Source organism: Stegodyphus dumicola, chromosome 5 (assembly GCF_044657685.1).
Source record: "Stegodyphus dumicola isolate Sdum_Otavi_A_Nest chromosome 5, ASM4465768v1".
NCBI lineage: Eukaryota > Metazoa > Arthropoda > Arachnida > Araneae > Eresidae > Stegodyphus > Stegodyphus dumicola.
In genome coordinates this window covers 138,966,311-138,989,144 of record NC_140772.1, presented here as the reverse complement: position 1 = coordinate 138,989,144, position 22,834 = coordinate 138,966,311, and the positions used below count along the sequence as shown (strand labels likewise).

At 32.5% G+C, this 22,834-nt stretch overlaps 1 protein-coding gene across 1 annotated transcript in view; it reads left to right on the top strand.

Moving 5' to 3' along the window:
* LOC118179337 (lens fiber major intrinsic protein-like) overlaps window positions 1–21,397 on the top strand; it is a 97,174-nt gene extending 75,777 nt beyond the window's left edge. Inside the window, exons 2-3 of the mRNA XM_085817116.1 lie at window positions 13,338–13,418; window positions 18,390–21,397. Of these exons, the coding sequence (XP_085673242.1) occupies window positions 13,338–13,418; window positions 18,390–18,581 (273 nt within the window). The 3' untranslated portion in view covers window positions 18,582–21,397. The remainder of the gene's footprint in view (window positions 1–13,337; window positions 13,419–18,389) is intronic.
* Window positions 21,398–22,834: the final 1,437 nt, after the last annotated feature.

Sequence of the window (22,834 nt, the reverse complement as noted above, 5' to 3'; positions counted from 1 at the left end):
GTGGCGATAAGAAATAGGGCGGCCCATTACGAACTAATAGATGGTCTATTATTCTATACAAAAACTACGAATTCCAAGAACGAATTTCGACCTGTTATCCCAGCTAGTCTTAGATTAAATATCCTGCAGGAGCTCCATGACAGCCCTTTAGCTTCTCATGCTGGTATTCGAAAAACTATCCAACGCGTACGCGAGGCAGTCTACTTTCCTGAACTGCAAAAGTTAACAAGGGCGTATGTCCAGTCCTGCCCAACATGTCAAGCAGTTAATTATATTAATTTCCGCCCGGCTGGGTTTCTAAATAGTATTAAATCCGAATTTCCAAATGAAATAATTGGCATCGATTTATTGGGCCCTTTCCCAAAAAGTCAGTTAAATAAAAGTCGCTATCTCCTTGTTATGGTTGATCATTTTAGTAAGTGGACCGAAATTATTCCCTTAAAACGAGCCTCCGCGAAATTAGTTACTGATTCTATTTTAAATAAATATATTTTAAAATACGGGGCGACCCTAAAAGTTATATCGGATAATGGTCCTCAATTTGTAAGTAATGTATTTGAAGACATGTGCCAAAAACTGGGCATACGTCATTTAAAAATCGTCCCGTATCGGCCGCAATCAAATATAGCGGAATGGGTCAATAGAAATATAGTGAAAATTATCCGTAGTTATGTTAAAAATTTTCATAAAAGCTGGGATAACTATGTCAATGAATTTGCTTTCGCCCTTAGGACCGCAAAACATGATACAACGGGCAAAACTCCTGCTGAGTTATTTTTAGGCAGAAAGATTATAACGCCGTTAGATAAATTATTTTATGTGCAACAAAGAGCCCCAGAAATTAAAATGGGTGATATAGAAAAACTAATTAAAGAAGCAAAAAAGAATACTGAAGTAGCACAGAGAAAAAAAAAGCTATATTATGACTTGAAACGACGGGGAGTAACTTATAAAGTAGGGGATGAAGTATTAAAAATTAAGCATTCACTTTCTTCAGCACCAGAAGATAAAACTGCCAAATTTTTTCCACGATTTGAAGGACCATATGTCAGAGAAAAAATAACTCACGCTGTAGTAGTGTTAAAAGCCAGAAATGGTGAAACCTGCTCCGCAAACATTGATCAAATCAAACCCTACTATGATCGTAATAAAATGCAAATTTTCAAAGATCTTTTGCAGGATCCGGCACGGCAGACAACGCAGGCACAAGCTTCAGAGGTGGAACAACGACAAGTACAAGGGCAAGCCATTAAGAGGCAGGAGCAAGTGAAAAAAAGTTTCCCCGCGGGAAAATTGAAGGTAACAAGAAAAAGAAGCCGTTCCACCGTCCAGAAAAGAGAGCTCACGAATACCCCCAGAATGAAGAAGGGAGAAGGACGACATATGCAAAGAGAGCCAGGAGAAATGACGGCAACTATAACCCGGCTCTAAAACGCAAGATCTACTCATCCGACAGGACTCTCCGCAGCAAATGTCGCCGAACTGCGGAAGGGCCACCAGCGGCGGAGGAAAAGTTACAAGGAAAATTTGAACGGCCAGCAACGAGGTCCAAGCAGGAACACGAAAGAAGTTTCCCGGTTCCGCCAAGACCAGCTGCCATCAAACGGCCAAGACCACAGGCAGAGGCGAAAAAGAAGGTATTCAAGGGTGACCGAACTGGAAAAAAAAGAAAGCTTCTAGAGGAAGGCTCTGAAGGGCGAGCCCGCACACGAAGGAGGATAAATCAAACAACAATCTACGCTACTTTCCAGGACTGAGCTCAGAAAAGAATGTCAGAATATCACAAAGATAAGTAAAATTTTATGTTACTTTGCAAACTTAAGTTAATCTTTCATTCTTACTGCAAGTGGCAGATTTCAAGAAGTTTTACCTCATGCGAGGTCTACCTTTATCGCCAAAAGGGCGAGAAATGAGTTGTTACCGATTTTGGTATTATGTTTTTCAATTACTCACGCGTAAAACTAAAGTTGATGTATAATAGCGATGTGTAAATACTTAAATATTGTAAAAGTTATTGTATAAATTTTATTTAAAACTTTCTGGCAAGAAAGAAGTTTTAGTCTGAAAGACTTTTTGAAATGTAGTATTTCAATGTAGAAAGAATTGGCACTTGCTTTGAAAAGAATAGAAGTTAACAATGTACTACTAATGTATGTTGTCAAATGCGTAAAATTAACGGCATGTTAATATGTTCTTATATACAATGTGAACTGTTATTTCAAATGTTAAGAAATATGGTAAATATGGTAAAAGTGAAATTAATGTTAAAAATTTGTTATTCGTGTGACTGTAAAAAGACCAAATCATGGTGAATATGTGTTAAAGGTTGAATGAATGTAGTTAGGCTCTCTGACGCTACACTTCAGAGTTAGCCACTTTCAGAATAGTACCTCAGGGTTTAGAGTTGAAGTTAGGGTGTGTTACGAGGTCTTGGTATGTTGAATTTTTAACACGTTAGTGCTTTGATTGTAGGAGGAAGTGTTGAACACGTAGACAGAAACACATTCGTGTTTGGTGTTCTTTTACAACACATGTCAGAGAGCACGGGGAGAGATAATTAAAATAGTCATGAATGAAATAAGAATGTTAAGAGAAATATAATTATACATGTTACTTTCCATTTCATTGTGTAACATTTCATTAAACTAGTTTTCCTTCCAGATCTCTGGAAGGAACCAGATTTGAATAAAAGCTCCTGTTTAGATGCAGTACAGATGAAAAAATTGCGTGTCCTGGGAGCTGCTATTGTAAAAACAAATTTCTTTCTTTTCAATTTCTAGTTTCTAGCGAAAAATGTTTGTAAAAGATTGGCCTCGCGTTAGATTCTAGAGCTAAAAGTTTTCAACAAGGTCGTTTTAGACCTCAGTTTCAAACTAATTAACTCTGGCGGGAAGTATGTAAGGATCTTAAGTTTTACTAACGTTTATTTTATTTTAAATCTTTACTATCACTTCTTATTTTCTACTTCCGGCCAGAATTATATGCGTTAACGTATTTATGCAAAGTTTGTCTGGCGAACGCCAAGTATTTAAGTTGTGGCTTTTTGTCAAGCGAGAGAGAGGAAGCAGTTAGTCGAAGTAGGCCGCTTACCTTAGAAGTTTTACTCAGTTGCTGGTTGCCTTCCAGGCCAGAGGTTTAATCCTCTTGATAAATTTAAACGTATTGTAGTGTTTACAGTTCTCTGTACTACATACAGCTTCCTGTTAATATAAGGCCAATCTTCCACGTTTATTATTTCAAAGTTAAGAGTTTAGTTTTATTTTTATATTTTTACGTTTAGACCACAAGTAGTGGGTCTTTGTATTCCGAAGTACGGAAGTTATTGTAAATAGAGAAAATAAAGGGTTTTTATACCCTTCTTGTGTATCCTGTCTACTTCCCACAGTTATTGAACATAGCTTTAGTAAGCTCTCTGTTCCGAGTCAGGTCCTTGCATGTTCCCAAAGAAAGTAAGACGGAACATTGAACCTGATAACATCACTTCTTCTTATTTCACCCTAACTCCTCTAACTTCTTTACTTTGCATTTTTAACACGCTATTAAACAAAGCTTCACTTTTCGTCTTCAAGAAAGCTTCAGATTGGCTCAACCAGGAGAAATTCACCCTCATAGTTTCAGGGGGCTTTTGAGGTCACCCTTCTATTTACCTACTAAGGATATATATAGTTTTAGCTTATGAATATCAGACTTTTATTTAAGTTAAATTATCGTCATTTTCTGCTGTTGAATTTATAAAACACATTAAAAAATAATGTAAATTAATATATATGCATTTTCCGAATTTGGGAGAGGGGGAAGGAATGATTGTCCAGCAATGGTGAAAGGGGGTCCATATATGCAAAAAATGTTGAGAACCACTTGCATTACTTTTCCATAATTCAACTTTTATTATCCCAAAAGAGGTTTTTGCGTCAAATCGATATAAATGCATCTTTTCACTTTTCATTCGAGTCTGTTGCCATTTTGCAAAATGTAAGATATTTATCTCTCAAATTGAATCTGTCTGTTGTGAATTAACAAGCTAAACTACTTGAAAGCAATAAATGCAGTTCTTAAGAATATTTGTTTCCAACTTTTGAATCGGATTGATTTAAACATTGAAAATGAATTTAATTCATGAATTGTCTGATTAAAAATATTAAATATTCTCATAGAATGAATTTAGATAATTTTTATTACTTATTTCATATGTTGCAAAACTTTAATGATTTATTTTATTATGGACACAACGATATAAAAGCGAACTCTTGGCAACACTGTACGGAATAAAACATTTGCATCTCCAGCGCTGGAGACTGCCTATCGAAAATTCTAAAAATGAGATGTTTCTAAATATTTTGGGATTTTGCTGTTGAATTGAATTTTATGTGGCCTTTATTTGAAGAACGTGATATTAAATAAATAAAGCTAGAATGTAAAACGTTAATAATAAAAAGATAAAAAAAAGATTTGTAAGCCATCTTTCTAAGAAAACTGAACATTGATATGATGAACTGAGAAAAGACTGAAAAAATAGAAAAAAATTTATTGCCAACACTTAATGCTGTAGCTGAAATTCTAAACATATGCTGCTATATTACTTTAAAAATTTTTGTGATTTTGCTATTAAAATATTTACAAGGTAAGTGCGAAGTAAACAATGCTGAATAATAAAGACGAAAAAAATGGGTTAGCAGAAGGAAATGCAATGGCAGACTGATAGACTGCGAGCTCAACAAGACTGTGAGCTTAACAAACTTTTTTGGTTGGGCAACCGCTAAAAACTGAAACCTTTTTTTTTTTTTTTTTTTTTTTTTTTTGTTTGTTTTGTTTTGTTTTGTTTTCATGATTTTACGTTTTCTTAAAAGTAAAGTTTTTAGAGTTATCTTAAATAAATAAATCTTGTTAAATTTGAGAAAAGCTCTTTATTACTGTTATTAACTTAATTACTTAATTTTTTAAAATTTTGTATTTTAATTCAAGGAAGCGAGGAGTTACTTAAGTAATTATAGGTGATACTAGCTGAAATAATAAAAAAATTACTACTGTAACGGTTAAAATATTATTTTTAATTTCGCTTACTTTTGAGATTTTAATTAGCTTCTTACTACATCTCTTCCTTCAGCTTCTTATTACATCTTCCCTCTGGAGAATAACAGGATAATCAGCCATTTTTTCATTCCTTTATATTATTTTTTTACACTTAATTTGAATTTATTTTCTACAGAGCTCTGACATATTTTGTTTCGTCTACTGTACTTTCTGGGTTGACCCCAAAATAATTTGATATTTCTTCCTGAGTTTCAATCCTTTTGCTATCTTACCTAAACTAATTCTGTCATTTCCCAATGACAATGCATTTGCTCTCTGCTGAAGAAACATAAATCGAGTTTTATTTATTTCTGAAGTTGCCGAAACCACTATATTAGTATTCTGAACATTTATCGCGCCGCCATAACAAAAGAAATACCATTACACAACACACCCATGTGACTTCAAAAGCTAAAAGCACATATTCCAACAGAATAAACAGCATAAAAATATCATGGAGCCCAAGACTCAATAAAAAAAATAGTAAAAAAAAAAAAAAAAAAAAACATTTTCTCATTTTTCTATTTAGATGGATAGAAGACGCTTATTGGTTGCCATGCAACAAGACACCATCTTCCCAGGTTATATTGCAATTTGTATTGCTTCAAGTTCTTGTTATGAAAACAAGCGAATTTTCTTTACTAGCTTCAGAAAATTTCAAACAATAGCAGTGATAAATATATATATATAAAAAAAATACACAAAAGTATTTTTATTTAATTGCAGCTATTCCTGAACTATTATATCTCATTGACCATAATGCTGTTTACAAAAATGTTTACTTGTTTTGTAAGGGAATTATTGCTTTAAGAAATTCTTTTTGAATATAAGAATAAATTTTATTTGTTGCTGAAACTAAGCATTATAAAAATAGTTTAATTTGAGGTTTTGTAAAATAGTCTTTCTTTATAAAAGGATTACTTACGTACTTTTGTGCATTTTATTTGAAGTAACATTACAGTATTAAAAATTTTGAAAGGAAGTTTAATTTTTTGAACGGTAATGAATAACAAATATTGAAAACTACTACAACAATACTTCAGACTTTCTATTAAATAGCAATATAATAAGGATTTTGAAACTAGTAATAATTATTTCCTTTCTCTATTTAAAATAGTAACAAAAAAATTTAAAATTCGAGACTCTGTTAGACACACAATACGTGCTCCAAATATTATTGAATCATGCCATATGTGAAACCATTCTACTGCATATGAAATCAAAGTTTTAATACCTCCGAATTTTCCAAACACAAAAAAAGGCCTGTGGTGAATATTGGTGGTGGAAGTATAGATTTCATTACTATTTAATACTTAAGAATTTATTTTAAGGAAAACAAAATTTTCAAAGGATAAATGAAATTAATTAATTTTTTAACTATTAAAAGATATATAACGAAATTTTAGTGTAAAATTAAACTTGCTGTTTGCGATTCACATTAATACATGCTATCGACTAAATCCCAAGAATTAAGGTATACCTTAAGTATTTGAATTGAAAAACCTGAGAAATCTCTTGATTTTAGTTTAAAATGCTTTGATAGTCATTCCTGAAAATAAAAAGCTTTCATCAAAACGAGAGAAAAGTAGACTTTGGAACAATCTTATACAGGTTCATTTGTAATTCCCTTAAAAGTCTTGCATCCTTTCTATGCGCTTTGATTCTTATTATTTTCACAGAAAAATATTAAAACGTTATATTTCGTTGTGACTTTGTACGATTTTGCTCTTTTCGATATCATAAAAAGTAATTAGATCTACCTAAATGTTAATCCTTGCGAATTCTCTCACTGGCGTGAAGACAAACAGAACCTGGGGAAGGGTGTAGAAGACCCTTTTACTGAACGCAGCATAATTTACAGACGACACGGAAACACTGTAATAATAAATTTAAAGGTAGCAGTAGTACAAAACTACAAAATTCAATTTAATTTAACAGGCGGACTCAGAACCTATACCGACAAGATAATAATTCAGTCACAACAATGCGTAGCCGTTATTTACGGTTAACAGCTGGAACATATAATAACGTGCGCTCACAATAGCGAAATCAAGCTCTGACTAAACTTTTCGCTACTTAAGTTTAAATACTTTCTCGTTCCACCATGGCGAGGACTCTTGCTTGCGAAAGAAATTAGAAAGATAGGAAAGGTTAACAAATTAAATTAACTATCAGAAAAAATATTATATCTCCCAACTTTTTAATTAAAGCATTAAGTTAGATACTTTTTTAAAGAATTAAGCGATTAAGATAAGTCTAACTTGACTAATCACGTAAAATGAGCTGCCTTCTATCGAATGTCAGCTTTTCTTTCTCCTATGTTTCAACAGTTATTTAAGAATGGGCTTTTGATATTCATATCGTCAATTTCATTTCTTCTTTAAAACAAATGTTAACCAATAGTATTTTAATGAAACAAAAATTGTATCCTTTTTTTAAATGATATGCTGAACTGGTTTATAGTTGTTGTTGTTGTTTTTTTTTTTTTAATGTACAATCTGCCACTTATTTCTCCGTCAGCTAAATCCATGTAGTGTCGAATAATCCTCTAATTATATTTTAATTAGACGACAACTGCAAAGACTCTTGCTTTTTTCGAAGAAAAAGTATGAGTTATTTCTCCTCCTACATCGAATCGCGGGCATTCCGATTGCCTACCGGGCGTGCTACTCGTTACTCCACGATATCACTCGAAGGCGGTAACAGAATCTATAAAATAGCCTACATCAAATGCTAAATTTAGCTCCGCTTTCAGAAAACCCTCTAATGTCTCTGTACTTTCATGCGTGTTCAAGTATTTTTAATTCCAGTAAACTAATTTAAGAAGTGATGCATTTTGCACGATTATAAACAGTCCTTCAAAGAAATATTTTAATTAAAATTCCAGTTTGTGACATATTATTTGTTAGCTATGTCTCTGTTGTCTGGTATAAAAATATCGTCCATGTCCACATTGTGAGATAACTTCACTTTTAAAATTAAGAAAACTAATTCATATCAAGCCTCATGTGTCGTAAAGAATAAAATTATACAGCATTATTAAAGTATAACGTTACTATTATTGCAATACGTAGTAGATCAAAAATATCCAAAATTAAGGCCCATTTTCAAATTAAGGCCCTGTTCAATAGAAAACAATAGCATATAATCTTTTGCAAAGCATCAAATGAAGAAGGACTGTGGAGAGAGAAGATTAGAAAATAAAGAGCAAGTATCTCACACGAAGCTGAAGTCTTTGCTTCTCAAAACTTCTTCTTTGGACATTTAAAAGTTACTGTTATTTTGAATAACCACTTATTTTATGATTCAGATCTTTCCGTTTCCATATTAGAATTATTCACTTCTCTTTCCGTTTCCATATTAGAATTATTCACTTCTCTTTCCGTTTCCATATTAGAATTATTCACTTCTCTTTCCGTTTCCATATTAGAATGTAAACTAGGTTCGAGAGTATTTCAGCTGAGTCTTTTCGGAATTGTAAGATACAGTGTTTCTGCCTGCCACGTTAATAGATTTCACTAGTTCAGATAAGATTGTATTACTAGAATTTGCATTATAGTTGTTGATATTTAAACTGTTACGCCGGTGAGATATTTTGAGCCAACTTCGGTTGAATAAATTATGTAGTGTTTGATTACTTAGCTTTAAATCTTGAATTTGACTGTTACTTTAAGTTACATCGCTGCAAAAGTGACACTGGTTTGCATTCTGGTTGGAAAACCGAAAGAGAAGTGACAGTAAGGATCTAAATCAAAAATAGCAGGTTATTCAAAATAAAAGTAACCTGACAATTTATAAATCTACGGATACAATGCAATAATTTCTCGAATTTTCTAAACTAAACTATTTGAAAACTAATTTTTGTTATAAACTCTAGATAAGATTTTAGGTTTTCATTGCTGTTTGTGAATAAACATGAGTTGAACATTCATGAGTTGAACATTAATATCGGCACTTTATGTTGATACACAGATACTGAAAAACCTTTTATTTTATTGTATTTTTCAAATATTGAAGCAAATTCCTGCTACACTTTTCCAAATGCTAAGCACGCAATGGAAGCAGTTGTGCTTTTGTCCAAATCGTTTAGCTGTACAGTCAGAAAGTTTACATGCAATTTATTGAATAAAACTTACTATTGTGTTGATTGACATATGCAAATAATGCAAAACCATGCCAAAAGTTGAATGAGTAAAGCAGTTGCCTCAAATACATTTATATATATAAAATAGGGTTCCAAGGTTAAAATGTAATAAATAAAATATTATCTAATTTTTTTTTTTTTTTTTTTAATTTTTATAAGGCGTTTTTCACATTTGCTACAAGTGTTGAAACTAGTAAGCGAAGTTCGGATCAAATGCAACAACCAAAAAGAATTTTCACTTAAATAATGTAAATTAAATACTAAACGAAAATGACTCTTAGGAGTTTCAAAATTTTTCAAAATGTGAATTTTATTCTGAACTAGAGTAGCTTAGTTGTGACAGAAGGAATATATTTGTAAGTTTTTCAGCGTTAACATGTTCTTGAGACAATTTAGTTCATTAAGGTTTGGTTTATTAGATTACGGCAAAGCACTCGAGGGCTATCTGCCTTGAGGAAGGGATGCCTTCGTGGAGGACTTCTTAAGGAAATCTGGCTCGTATACACGTTGCACATGGTGAAAACCACGAAAGCATCCATGTAGCCAGGCCGTTCGCGGGATTTGAACCTCGGACCGAACTACCAGTGTTCAGCGACGTTACCGCTCGGCCGCTGGTGGGCCCAGTTCATTAAGGAAACCAGCAGTTTATTTTTCTGTAGGCTAATTTATTATTTATTATTTAAAATGAAATTAATAAGAATAGACTGTAGTTTCTAGGGAATTTTATAATCAGGAATAAAATCTAATTCTAATGATCCACATGCCTTATTATTATTTCTTGTTTTTGATTGTAACAAATTCAGCGTTACAAGCATAAAAATTTTGTTAGAACTTTTACTGAGTTAATGACAAAAACTAACCAAAGATGAAGTAATATTGCTCGAAATTTCTTAGTCATAGAAATGACTCAAATGTTAAAATACTCTGAAAAATCTGAAGATTTTGTCTTACTTTAGTAGTTACGATATTTGATTCTTTTATCACCTGACTGACCTCGAAGCAGTTTCATTCGAAACTTGCTCAGTTCTGGATTTACTGTTGCTTGACTGCTGCACTCCTGTAATGCAGATAAAGATCAGAATCTTTCTGTTAAATATATGTTCTTGGTTTATTCCCACAAAATAAATCTATCGAAATAAAGCAACACTTTCTGAAACTATACTGTAATATTGAATACGAACGAGATCTTTCGGCAAAACAGAATAAAGCGGGTACTTTTCGTTACTATACCCAAGACTTAATGATTTCGCATTCACTTTTTACCCTCTATCTGTAAGGCATATGTTATTTCGCCATTCTTCAATACATCTATCGTTCATACGTTGAACTTTAGCGTTATGCATTTTTATAATTTTGTCAGCCTTTTCTGATGATTCTGTATTATATATAGTATGAAATTTTAATTATCCCAAAATAGAATTTAAAGGAATAATTAAAAATAAAAAATAACATAACCCCTTAAAAAGGCAGAAACTGGTATTTTTACAGTCAATTTTTTAATTCTTTATCTCAACCACTTTTCTTTATTTTAACTCAAAACTGTAGGAAATGAATTCTAGTGCGTCCAGATCTAAAAAAACATTCTTAAACGTATTTACTCAGATGTGCGAAAATAATTTAGTTTGGTGTACCCGAGGTAACTTGAGTGTTGTAAGAGGTGAGTACGGCAATAATTTAAAGCATTCAGTTTCGGTTCCAAAGTATGTTAGGTTAATTGAATACGGCAATGCACACGAGAACTATCTGGCTAAGGGGATGGATGAATTCGTGGAAGATTTCCTAAGAGAAATTGGCTGGTATTCACATTATACATGGATAAAACCAATCACGTAGCCAGTCTATTCTCTGGGCTCTAACCCAGGTCAAACTAATAGTATTCAGCGATCTTAACCATTCAGCCACTGGATACAGGTCTAACTTAAAACACGAAGTAATTTAGTAGCAACCTGCCTGTTAGTATTGAAACATAGCACTAGCATACTTGGAAAACAATTTTCGAAATTTTTACTTCTTAACATGTCACGGAAGAAAATTCCTGTTTTGTACTCAAACAAAATCATGAACGATTTTCTCTTAATAATCCCTGAGCCTTTTATTCGTAACTATAAACTGAACTCATTTGCTTGCAACGTAATATTTCTACGTTGTTACATAATTTCTTGTGTTTAGAGCTACTGTTTATGTGAATTTAGGCCTTTTAAACCCTTTAAAACACTCATAAATGATATCCTGTCTAATTTACCTGTCGTTAAAATTGTGTTCAGTTACCGAAACAAGGAGAAAGAGATGCTGTTGAGTAGAGATCATTTCTAAGGAAATACCTTCAAAGCAGGCATCTTACCCATCTTCATTTAAATATTCGTTCGTAATTGCTTTCTAAATAACAGAAGTACTTGTTCTACTAAATATTCTCCATTTAATGGTCTCTAATGGGCTATTTAGATTTAATGGGTGATTCTGTTGGGCGGTCATTCCGTAGAGGAAAGATCCAAGCACGTTTCCAGGCATGTCTGTAATCCGGATATAAACTGTTCTAACGTAATTAGTTCCTTGACGGTTAAAACTTTCAACTCGGAAAAAAAATACTTCTTTAAATGCGATCATTTATGTTTCGCTATTTAAAATACATTGCACAACGTTTTTTCTATAATCTGACAGAGGATTTAATTAGTTTTGCAGTTCATTTATTATTATTAGCCCAAAGGGGAATTAGCCCAGAAGGTCTATTAGTATCGAAATGGCATTTTGTAAAAATAATTTTTTGTAACAAAATTTTGTAAAAATAATATTGTAAAAATACAATAAGTTCAAAGGAAATTTCGACCTTCCCTTCATTTGCGACCAGATAAAACTCAAACAACTATTAAGAAAAGTTTATAAATAATCCAATGGAATACTTTTTTTGGTGAGAATAAAATTCCGTATATACTTTTAATTAAAAGTTAAAAATTTACAAAACTTAGTTCTGTTGTTTTTAAATCCCGGTTTCTGATGGACAGTGTACCTTTATAATTTGAAAGAAAAATTAAAAATCTTGTTTTCTTTGAAATGGCAAGAGTTTTCTAAATTAGCAATTTTCAGAGTCATTTAGTTGAATATATGAGTGATCGAAAAGCAAATAGTGTAAACTAACGTATCATAAACATGGAAAAATACTTTTACATGCATTTGTAACGCCATAAAATTAAACTTATTATATCGAAACCATGGCCTTTTCTTGATTTACTAAACTATTTACTATGACTTGATGTACTATGGCCAAATTAATAAGCGAAATAATACATTATAAATTAAAACTCTGAAAATTAAAGTAAATCATTCAGTAACGAATATTGTTTTTCTTCATTTCACTTCCCTTAGATAAGTCCTTTTAGTAATCCTTTTCACTTCTACAACTAACATTAGCTTGTAAATCTCGAAAGATATTTTGCATTAAAACTGTTAATAATTTTAAAAGCTTAAATTTCGATTTTGCATTTCCAAATATTATTTTTGAGTATTTCACACATTAAATTCAAAATGATGCAAGCCATGTAACAAACTAAAATGATTAAAATCAGAATTATAGAAAGGTATTTCTATGGTCGTTTTCAGTCTTCTTATCACCTTCCCTTAGCTTCAGTATGCTTGTACGTACCTTGAACGTGTAAGTATACGATTTCCTACCGTCTAGTTTTACAATGAATCTCATAAATCTTTACATCAATGCAGAAACCTCAAATACAGAAAGCATAAATTTTTGGAAATTTGACCTAAAGATTATCGTGAACGAAAACTTCGTCATGCACATACAGATACAAGACAGATAGACACACAAACATCATTGTAAAAATAGTAAAAAATTGTTTTGGGAACCCTAATTCGTACTTATTCACTGAAATATCACTATCAAACTTTTGGGCTGAAACATTACTTCTCTTATCAGTGTATGAGAGACGAGATTCAAAAATAGCAGAATTAAGATGCAGGAATTTCCTATATTTTCTTTTGGCTGATACTTTCAAACTATATATTATGCTACATATTATAATTGATAATTTGTTTTACTTGATCATAAAACCAGCATGTATAGAACATGCATTTCTTATAAATTGCGAGAAATATTTTTTTTTCCATATTGCAGTTTCCGTACACAGGAGCGAGCTTCAATCCAGCAAGATCATTTGGACCAGCTATCGTCACGAATACGTGGAGACTGCATTGGGTAAGTACATTCAGTTCTTTCATTTTCTTTGTCAGTCTTTTCATTTATTACTAAAGGAATAATTTTAAATATGCCTATTAATTTAATTCGTTATTTACAGGGTTGTTCACTTACTTTTTGAATGATTTTGATTAAGTAACTAACTAAAATTAACATAACATAAAAAATGGGTGTCCAACAGCTTTTACTCTGAGGGATATTTATTTTCAGTAAAAAATCTCCTAAGCTCAAAATTGCTTGTGTGAAAACATTTTAGAAAGAAAGTCACATTATTACACTTTCCCAAAAAGAATATTTTCAGTTTTCAGTACAAAAACGATATTAATTTCTTGTAATCAAGCAATCAGGGGCTCAGTAGGACATATCTTTCATAACAAAGAAATAAAATTGGCAATTACTGTTTTCTACAAATGCCAAATAAATACTTTGGGAAAATCTTAAATAGTCTTTCATTGTTCTTCATTTGACCTAATATTTCGAGTTGCACGTAAAACGCTACAGCTTCTACTGTATTTAGCAACAATACTTTGGTAATACTGAACTAGTTCTAGCGGAACTGCAGTTCTTCTTTCTTTATTTGTGCTAACTTTTAACATTGAGATATTTTTTGTTTATTTTGCTTAAGTTTGTTTAGAAAGCCAAATGTCTACAAACGTATAAACATACGGGAATTTTCATTTTAGAATAACTGCGATATATCAAAATAGATATCCGTCACAGTTGTCTCGAAGGAAACAAAGGATCCTATGTCTTTACTGAAATGATATAAAAGACGTTTGTGTTTTATGAATCTTACTTGTGTTCGACGACGGTATGACAATTTTCCATACCTGTTTCTCAGAAATTGCACCAGTTAACCATTTGTTAGAAGTAAAACGTCGCTTTGATTGTCGTCTCACAATGCTTCTTGCCTGCAAATACAGATCTCATGATATGTGATGTTTGATGTAATGATCTGGTTTTAAACGTTTAAACATCTACAAACAATATTGTTTTAGTTGATATCGCCATCACAAAACCTTACGCAGCTGCGTAATACCAAATTCTTAGCTCGTGCGATTCATTAATTTTTGTGGTCTACGCATGAAATATCTCTAAATTTCTGACGCTATTTCATTTGAAAGCTTGATCATCCGCAGCTCATGTTTGTTTACACAGACAACCATTCTCTATGACCTGTCAATACCATCATAGAATGCGCTGAGACTTAGTGGATTTGCATCTTACTGCCCTCGAAACATACATTGTATAGTAAGAATTGATAAAAACTTTGCGTATTGTTAAAATACAAAATGCTTCCGCGGTAAACTCGCCATTTTGAAAATATAATTCAGACTTCTTATTAAATGTATCACAAAAGCATTTACACTCAAGAACCTAAGCACATAAAATATTTCTTTTTGTGATAGCGGAATATCAAGAACATAAGCAATCCATAACTTACAAATTATAGGAGTTCAAAACCCAATGAATCATTTGTAACAATTCTGTATACAGATTTTAAACAATGTTATTTTGTATTATGTTCAACTAATTTACCAATGAATGAATTTCTAATAAAAATTAATTTTTCATACTAGTTTTAACATGAATTTTCGTTGATTATAAAGTTTTTTCGTAAATGCCTTTTTAATTTGTTGAAAATATTTTTCTTTTTCTTCTGAGCTTCATCTGATATTAATAATTATCTGATACAGTTTCAATATACCGGGTGATCAAAAAGTCAGTATAAATTTGAAAACTTAATAAATCACGGATTAATGTAGATAGAGAGGTAAAAATTGATACACATACTTAGAATGACATGGGGTTTTATTAGAACCAAAAAAAAGTTCAAAAAATGTCCGACAGATGGCGCTGGACAGCAAAAGTCAGTGACTGCGCATGAAAATCGTGTATAAAAGGAGCTGTAATGAGAGAGAGAATCAGATGCACCAGCAGTCGCAGCATGTTGACATTATCTGAAAAGGCGTTTTTAGTGAAGCTGTATTATCAGAATGGGGAATGTGCTAGTTCAGCGTTACGATCCTTTCGTCATAGGAAGGGGATTCGAACGGGTAAAGGTCCGTTGACAAATGCAGGTGTGGCGAGAATGATTTCGAAGTTCGAGGCCACGGGTTGTTTACAAGATAGACCCCGTAGTGGGCGACCGAGCACAAGGCGTAATGCTGCTGAGACAATGGAGACTGTAGCGGGTTCGTTTATGCACGGGGAAGTCAGTGCTCGTGCAGTCGCACGTCGCACCGGCATTCCATACACTACTGTTTGGTTGGCACTTAGGCGTACCCTCCGATGCTATCCTTACAAAATCCCTCGACATCATGAACTGTTACCTGGCGATTTAGTGAAGCGGATGGCATTTGCGGTGTGGGCGTTTCAAAAGATGGTGGAAGATGACAATTGGTTGAGTAACGTGTTGTGGACCGATGAAGCTCATTTCACGCTCCGAAGGTCTGTCAACGCCCACAACTGCAGAATTTGAGCTACCGAAAATCCTAGAACTGTCGTGGAAACTCCATTGCACGACGAGAAAGTCACGGTATGGATTGGATTTATCACATCTACTGTTATCGGGCCTTTTTTCTTCGAGGAAATGCGTGATTTTAGTTTTGTAACTGCTACCGTCACGGGTGAGAGGTACGCCGATATGTTACAGAATCGCATCGTCCCCAGCCTGGCTGATAAACACCTGCTGGAACGTACGATTTTTATGCAGGATGGCGCTCCACCCCATATTGCTAGACACGTGAAAAATCTCTTGCACGCGTTGTTTGGTGATGATCGTGTGCTCTGCCGCCACTTTCGTCATGTTTGGCCTCCCAGGTCCCCAGACCTCAGTCTGGGCGATTATTGGCTTTAGGGTTACCCTAAGTTGCAAGTGTATCGTGATCGACCGACATCTCTAGGGATGCTGAAAGACAACATCCGACGCCAATGCCTCACCATAACTCCGGACATGCTTTACAGTGCTGTTCACAACATTATTCCTCGACTACAGCTATTGTTGAGGAATGATGGTGAATATATTGAGCATTTCCTGTAAAGAACATCATCTTTGCATTGTCTTAATTTGCTCTGCTAATTATTGCTTTTCTGATCAGATTATTGCTTTTCTAATAAAACCCCATGTTATTCTAAGTATGTGTGTCAATTTTTACCTCTCTATCTACATTATTCTGTGATTTATTAAGATTTCAAATTTATACTGACCTTTTTTATCATCCGGTACCTTATCTAAATGGATCAATATTTCTAATACAAAGATTTTAAACTTTAATAATAAATTTAACATTTCATCTCAACAACGTAAAATATTAATTTAATCAGTTAAGAATATCACTCAAACAGTTTAAAACACTAAAATTTATTCTGATACTATTCCTGTAAGTAGTTTCAAGTGAGTAAGGATGCTTCCAGTTTAATAAACGTTTGAATATCTACAGTTAAATAGGCATGCATGGAACTCTTTGATCTGGACTCAGATCTAAGGCTTATCGTGTAATTTCTTGTCAAGATCTCGATCCCTTCATGGTGAATGCTATAAAAATTTCTCTGCTGAAAAACAAACCTGCCTTCAAGCTCTCGATATTTTAATCCTTATAAACTGAAGGCATTTTACTTACAAATCTTTTCATTGACTATCTCAAAAAAGTAGATTTTACATTTAACGATTAATCATTATATGAAAGCTGGACAACAGTTTGATTCTGCATTGTGCATTCAAATGCTTACTAAAGTAAAAAGAGTGATAATTGTTTTAGATTTCTTCGAAGAAAACAAATTTCATTCGATGAAAACAAAATTGGGCACTCTTCTGTTATCGGAACCGGATTCAGAAATGTATGTTCGTATGCATGTATATATGTACGTAAATATGAATGTGTATGCATACATGCGAACATATACGCATGTACATGCATACACACGAGCGTACATACTACATACATTTCTGAATCCAGTCCCGACAACAGAAGAGTACCTAAAATTCCAGTATTCTACGAAAACAAAATTCTGAAGTATTAATATAACATGGTCGCTTACCCAACAAAGTAAGATTTTCAGAAGTATTATCAAATCTTCATCCAAATCTGTTTTAACTCGCAGAATATATTACGGTTTTTAATGGTTGTTTTTTTATCATTATTAAAATTATTATACATATAAAATGTTCACATTTAGTAAATTTTAAACTATTCACAAAGTATTTGCATTTTAAAATTAATAATTTCAATGTCCTTTTAATTCTATTCTTAACAAATATATATATATATACTAAACATGAACTCGTCTTTCTTTGAAACAGTAGGCAGAATATGACTGTTTATGATTCTTTGAAGATATCTTGCCTTTTACTTTCAGCTACATCAAAAATATCCTCTTATCTATGGTTTCATGATGCCTTAAAAAGTGTAAATTTAAATGTCTATTTCAATTCCTAGACTTTTAGCCCAAAGAGGCATTAGCCCAGAAGGTCTATTAGTCTCGAAACAGCATGTGTTACATTTAGAGAAATTAAATAATAAGGAATCTGCATGAATGTATGTATGTTTCTCTTACTATGAAAAACAACAATACCTAGAGCCATCAAATTTTGAATGGCGTTGTCCTCCACCCGAACAAGGAGAACCTGGAAGCCCGAGTTTTGAATTTCAGATTTGCTTAATTACCTGTTTCGTATTTTCTAAAACTTGAACGAATTTTTGATTAAAAACTCGGTGATTTTAAAGCGAACGGCGGCTACATTATGAGGAATAAAATATTTTTATCTCCAGCGCGCGCGATTCTGTCTGTCTGAAATTCTAAAAATATACTGCTTTTTAATATTTTTAGCCCAAAGTGACTTTAGCCCAAATGCTCTCGAAAGGTGTATGTGTGTGTAATTGAAAGAAAAGCCCATTTTGGCGTAATATAAAATCTGAAAATTTTCAGTTTTTTATTATTATTATTTACTTTTTTTTCATTTTATTTCAGGTGTACTGGGTCGCTCCTGTATTGGGAGGCATCATTGGCGGTGTGACTTACGATTACACCCAAGAAACACGATCACAGCAAAGCTTGAGACGTTCATTTCGCAAGAAGAATGGCAGAATGAATCTCAACAGAGATATGAGCGCTCTCTCCGGTAATGAAACGGAGCTAACTTTAGATCAGTGCAGACTTTGACTGTCATTGAAATAATGTCCACTGTAAAGAATGCCTGACCTTCGCTCTAATTATGATTTTTTTTTTTTTTTTTTTTTTCAAAATCAAAAAAAACTTTAACTGATAAATATCTTGAATTTGGATTATTCTTTATTTCTGTAAAATTTTAATTTTTTATTACGTACAAAATTAGAGTATGAATACAGTAAGTACGACAGGATGGATCACATTTTAATATGTCTTTTAATTTAGAAGTATTAAATCAGAAAAATGCTGTTGCTAATTTAAAAAAGAATTCCTTTCACAAGAATCTATGTGGTGGTTAATTTAAGTTGCTGAAGTGAAGAGTTATATCTGTAAAGAAAGAGAATCTTATTAATTTTCTGACTGCTATCGTCCTGCCATAGCGCCTTGAATTGTTATGTAAGGTCAATGACATTAATTTATGTTACAATTTACTGAGCTTGAGCATTAGTACAAGTTTACTGTCAAAAATAAGTTATCAAATTCCAGATCTGGAATGAAGAACTTCGATGTAAATAGAATGGTTGTATATTAAAAATCCAAAGAAAATTTTTGTTAGCTTGATGTCAACGCATAAAAGTGAGTTTTTCTATGCTCTCTTTCTCAACTTCTTCTATAACATGATAACAAAATATCATAATCAATGAACTAGAAATTACTTGGACTTTTCTTCAGAAACTTTAATAAACTCCATACATTTAAATTTCGTTAAATTATGTAAAGCATTATTAATATGCATATGTGATTTCAGAGACATTACAAATTTGCAGTTAGTACATTTAGGGCAAAATTAATCTGATGAAAATATTTTTGAAACGTTGAAATAACTCTTGTTGAAGTTAAAAGCAGATTATTACGTTTACATATCAATATATGCTGAAGCCTATATACTGCATACTAGTACAAAGCTAGTAGAAGCTTCTTAGCGATTTAGCTTCTCTGGTTTTATTTTTAAAGTATGCTGATTTCACATGGTTACAAGTCAATAAACTTAGTTAACTGTTTCTTTGTATTAAGAATTTTTTAATAATTTTTTACTTCTGAATAAACTAACATTTTAATTAGTTCTAAATGCTTGAAATATATGCTACGTCACTAATCAAAGTAAATAAATACATAAAAACGTAAATGAGCTTTTGGATAGACACTTAGAAATTACGTTACTGTGTGAAAGTCAGGCATTTTATTGAACATTAGACATTTCTGGACCAAAGATCTTCAGAAACTGGTGAGACAAATAGGATGGAGGGCACGTAAATTTTAAAAAATATTCCTTCCATTATACCTAAATAAAAAATTTTAATTTTTAATCAAAATGCTCCTTTACATTTATATCTAAATTAGATTTCATATTCATAGAATGGTACTAACATAAACATATATATATATATATATATGTGTGTGTGTGTGTGTGTGTGTGTTTATGTTACTACCATATATATAATCTGATATATCTGATAGTTTTAATTTATGAGTTAGAGAACTTTTAAGAGATTTTGAAATTAATCCCAATTTTGATGACTAGATCTTTGTGTTGAGAATCTCTTTCAAGCTTTTCTAAAGTTAGCAATAATAGCCAATCAGCTTCAGCCTATTGCATTAATCATTTTTGCCGTTAAATGTATAGATTTTTATTATTTTATTTTTAGTTCTGTGGATAAATTCATTTATAGTATTTCATTAAACCCTGAAATCCCAAGATGTGCTGTATAATTGGGAGAAATAATGCATTTTAAAAGTAACTTTCTCAGAATTCCTTTCCCACACTTTTATATAAAATAATGCGTCGTATTTGGAATACTAGATATGTAAATTATCCATTAGCAAACTCCATTCTAATAGCGACCATATCAAAATTTACCATTAAAATTTTATTGAAACATTTTGAGAGAGTTATTATTATTATTTTATTATCTTTTGCCTAATGAAGCCAAAAGCTATCAAAAACGTCTAAAAAGTTAAAATTTTACATTAATCATAAAATGTCAGAATAATTTATATTCGTCATACATCTGCTATCAGCAGATTTCTGATAAAAGGTAAACGAAACTATATTACTTAAAGTAAAAGCAAAGTGGTTTCTATTTTTTTAAGAAAGAACGTAAAAATTCATTTATAAGTCAAAACTTCTTTTTCATATCGTAATTTTCCATACCATCGCATTAAAAATCCATTTAAACTAACACAAATATTAATTAAAGAAATAGCAAAGTAATGTTCTTATCTAGCAATATTTCTAAAAGCAGCTTTTGAATGAATTTTAAATTAAACAGAGTTAAACAAATCATTTAGCATCCCGCTATGTCACACAATCAATTACAATGTCGCCTTCCATCCTACCACCAGTGATTTCGATAATAAAAGTGTAACTGCATGCTCATAAATAACCTTCAACAAAACATGAACTATTTATTCTCTATTGAAAAGGAAGCAGAAATTGGACAAGAATACGAATGTGCATCGTGTAATATCTGAAAATCATGCTGCTATGACGATGCCTGAAGCTGTTTGTTCCCATTCGAATTCCTGTTCTGTGCCACATATTTAGCCGGGCAAATCTTCAGACTTTTATCCCAGATGCTTTTATGGCTTTCGTTGTACCCATTCCTCTTCATATATATATATATATATTCAAATAAAATTTTGTTTTAGAATAAAGCTCTCATTCAATCTTTATATCTACACATGACAAAATACTGCAGTTTATGTGCAAAAGATAACTTTAATTCTCCTCTATCATTTTGTGTTTCCAACTGTCGTCTAATTACTCTTCTCTATTCTCCAGGAATAAACAGCTATATTTAAAAGGCAAACGTTTCATTTCATTTTTTGATCATAATTTTTAAATAACATATTTTCACCTGCAAATTATATTCTTTCGTTTATTTTTCTCAGTGAAGGTTTTTACCCCTATTCTCCATATTTCATCAGTATCACAGAAATTTTGGAAACGAATACCAAAAAAAAAAATATTTCATTCCTGCATTTTCTTCTTAAAACAATTTTAATAAAAACACGATTGTAAAAGACAGGTAAGAAATACAGATCTGGAATAAGACCTTGGGACACTGCGTTTAGCTATTAAGTAGTCAAGTTATTTTGATGTTATTATTATTAATTCAAGATTTTATTTCTTGATAATTGCTGCAATTATCATCAGATATACTTTCACGCTGACATTTGTTCAGCTTATAACAATTAATTTTTTGGCCATGTGACAAAATCTCATAATGCATTACAGTCTTGGCAGCCCAACATGAAATGAGATAAGGTTTGGAGATTTGATTCAGTGGTTCATTAAGCCTTTCATGTCCTTTTGTCTTAAAGGAACCAATTTTCTTCAACCATAAAAATCCGACGAAGGAAGGAAGCAGTAACCGCGCTTTATTAAAGAACAATGCACCTCTAGATACATATCTGCTACTATTCATAAGCTGTTGGAACCAGGTATTCAGGATTTTTGCTTTATTATCAGCTAGCTAGTTGTCAGGAAACTGATACTAATGATACAGAAACCTCGGTGTCATGCTCACATGCTGTGAATATAGTTTATCTTGACGCAGGAGTGTAGCTCAGAAAACGTGAGTTGCACCAATTGCTGCAATAGTAATTCTGAAAAGGGGACCTATTTCAACACAGATCATCCAGCTACTTCAAGCTCCTGGCCAGTGTATGGAGACCATTTCAAGAGCCTGAGAACGACCGCTGCTCAGAACTAATCCAAGATGACACTAAGTAAAGATATAGCAGGTCTTCGATTTTTAAAGTGTAATTTGCATAAGTGCTATGCAGCAACCATAAACACGCTGTAAGTAATGGCACATACTGCTGCTAATGTCGAAATCTTTCATGAGTCCTACGTTTACAACGGAGCGATTCCCCGTGTTCCAAAACATAGGCGATCGTTTCTCTCAAAGAATCAGCTAGTTGCGATTATTTACAGTAACCCTCTCTCCCCTCTCCTAAGTCACACAGCATACAGTCTCCATCAGACTAGACAACTACTAATTGCAGCATTGATATTATTGCTGTGTATCTACCCCCGAGTGAAGATATTACCTCCCTATTAGAAGAACTTAATTCTAACCTTCTAACTGGGGCATCACACTGTATCATAGCAGGAGACTTTAACTCCACCAGTCAACTATGGGGTGCTGACTCGGAGAATCGAAGGGGAATTACGGTACTAGAATTTTTGGACAGTCAGCATTTCATTGTCATCAACGCTCAGGACTCACGCCTAACTTTGA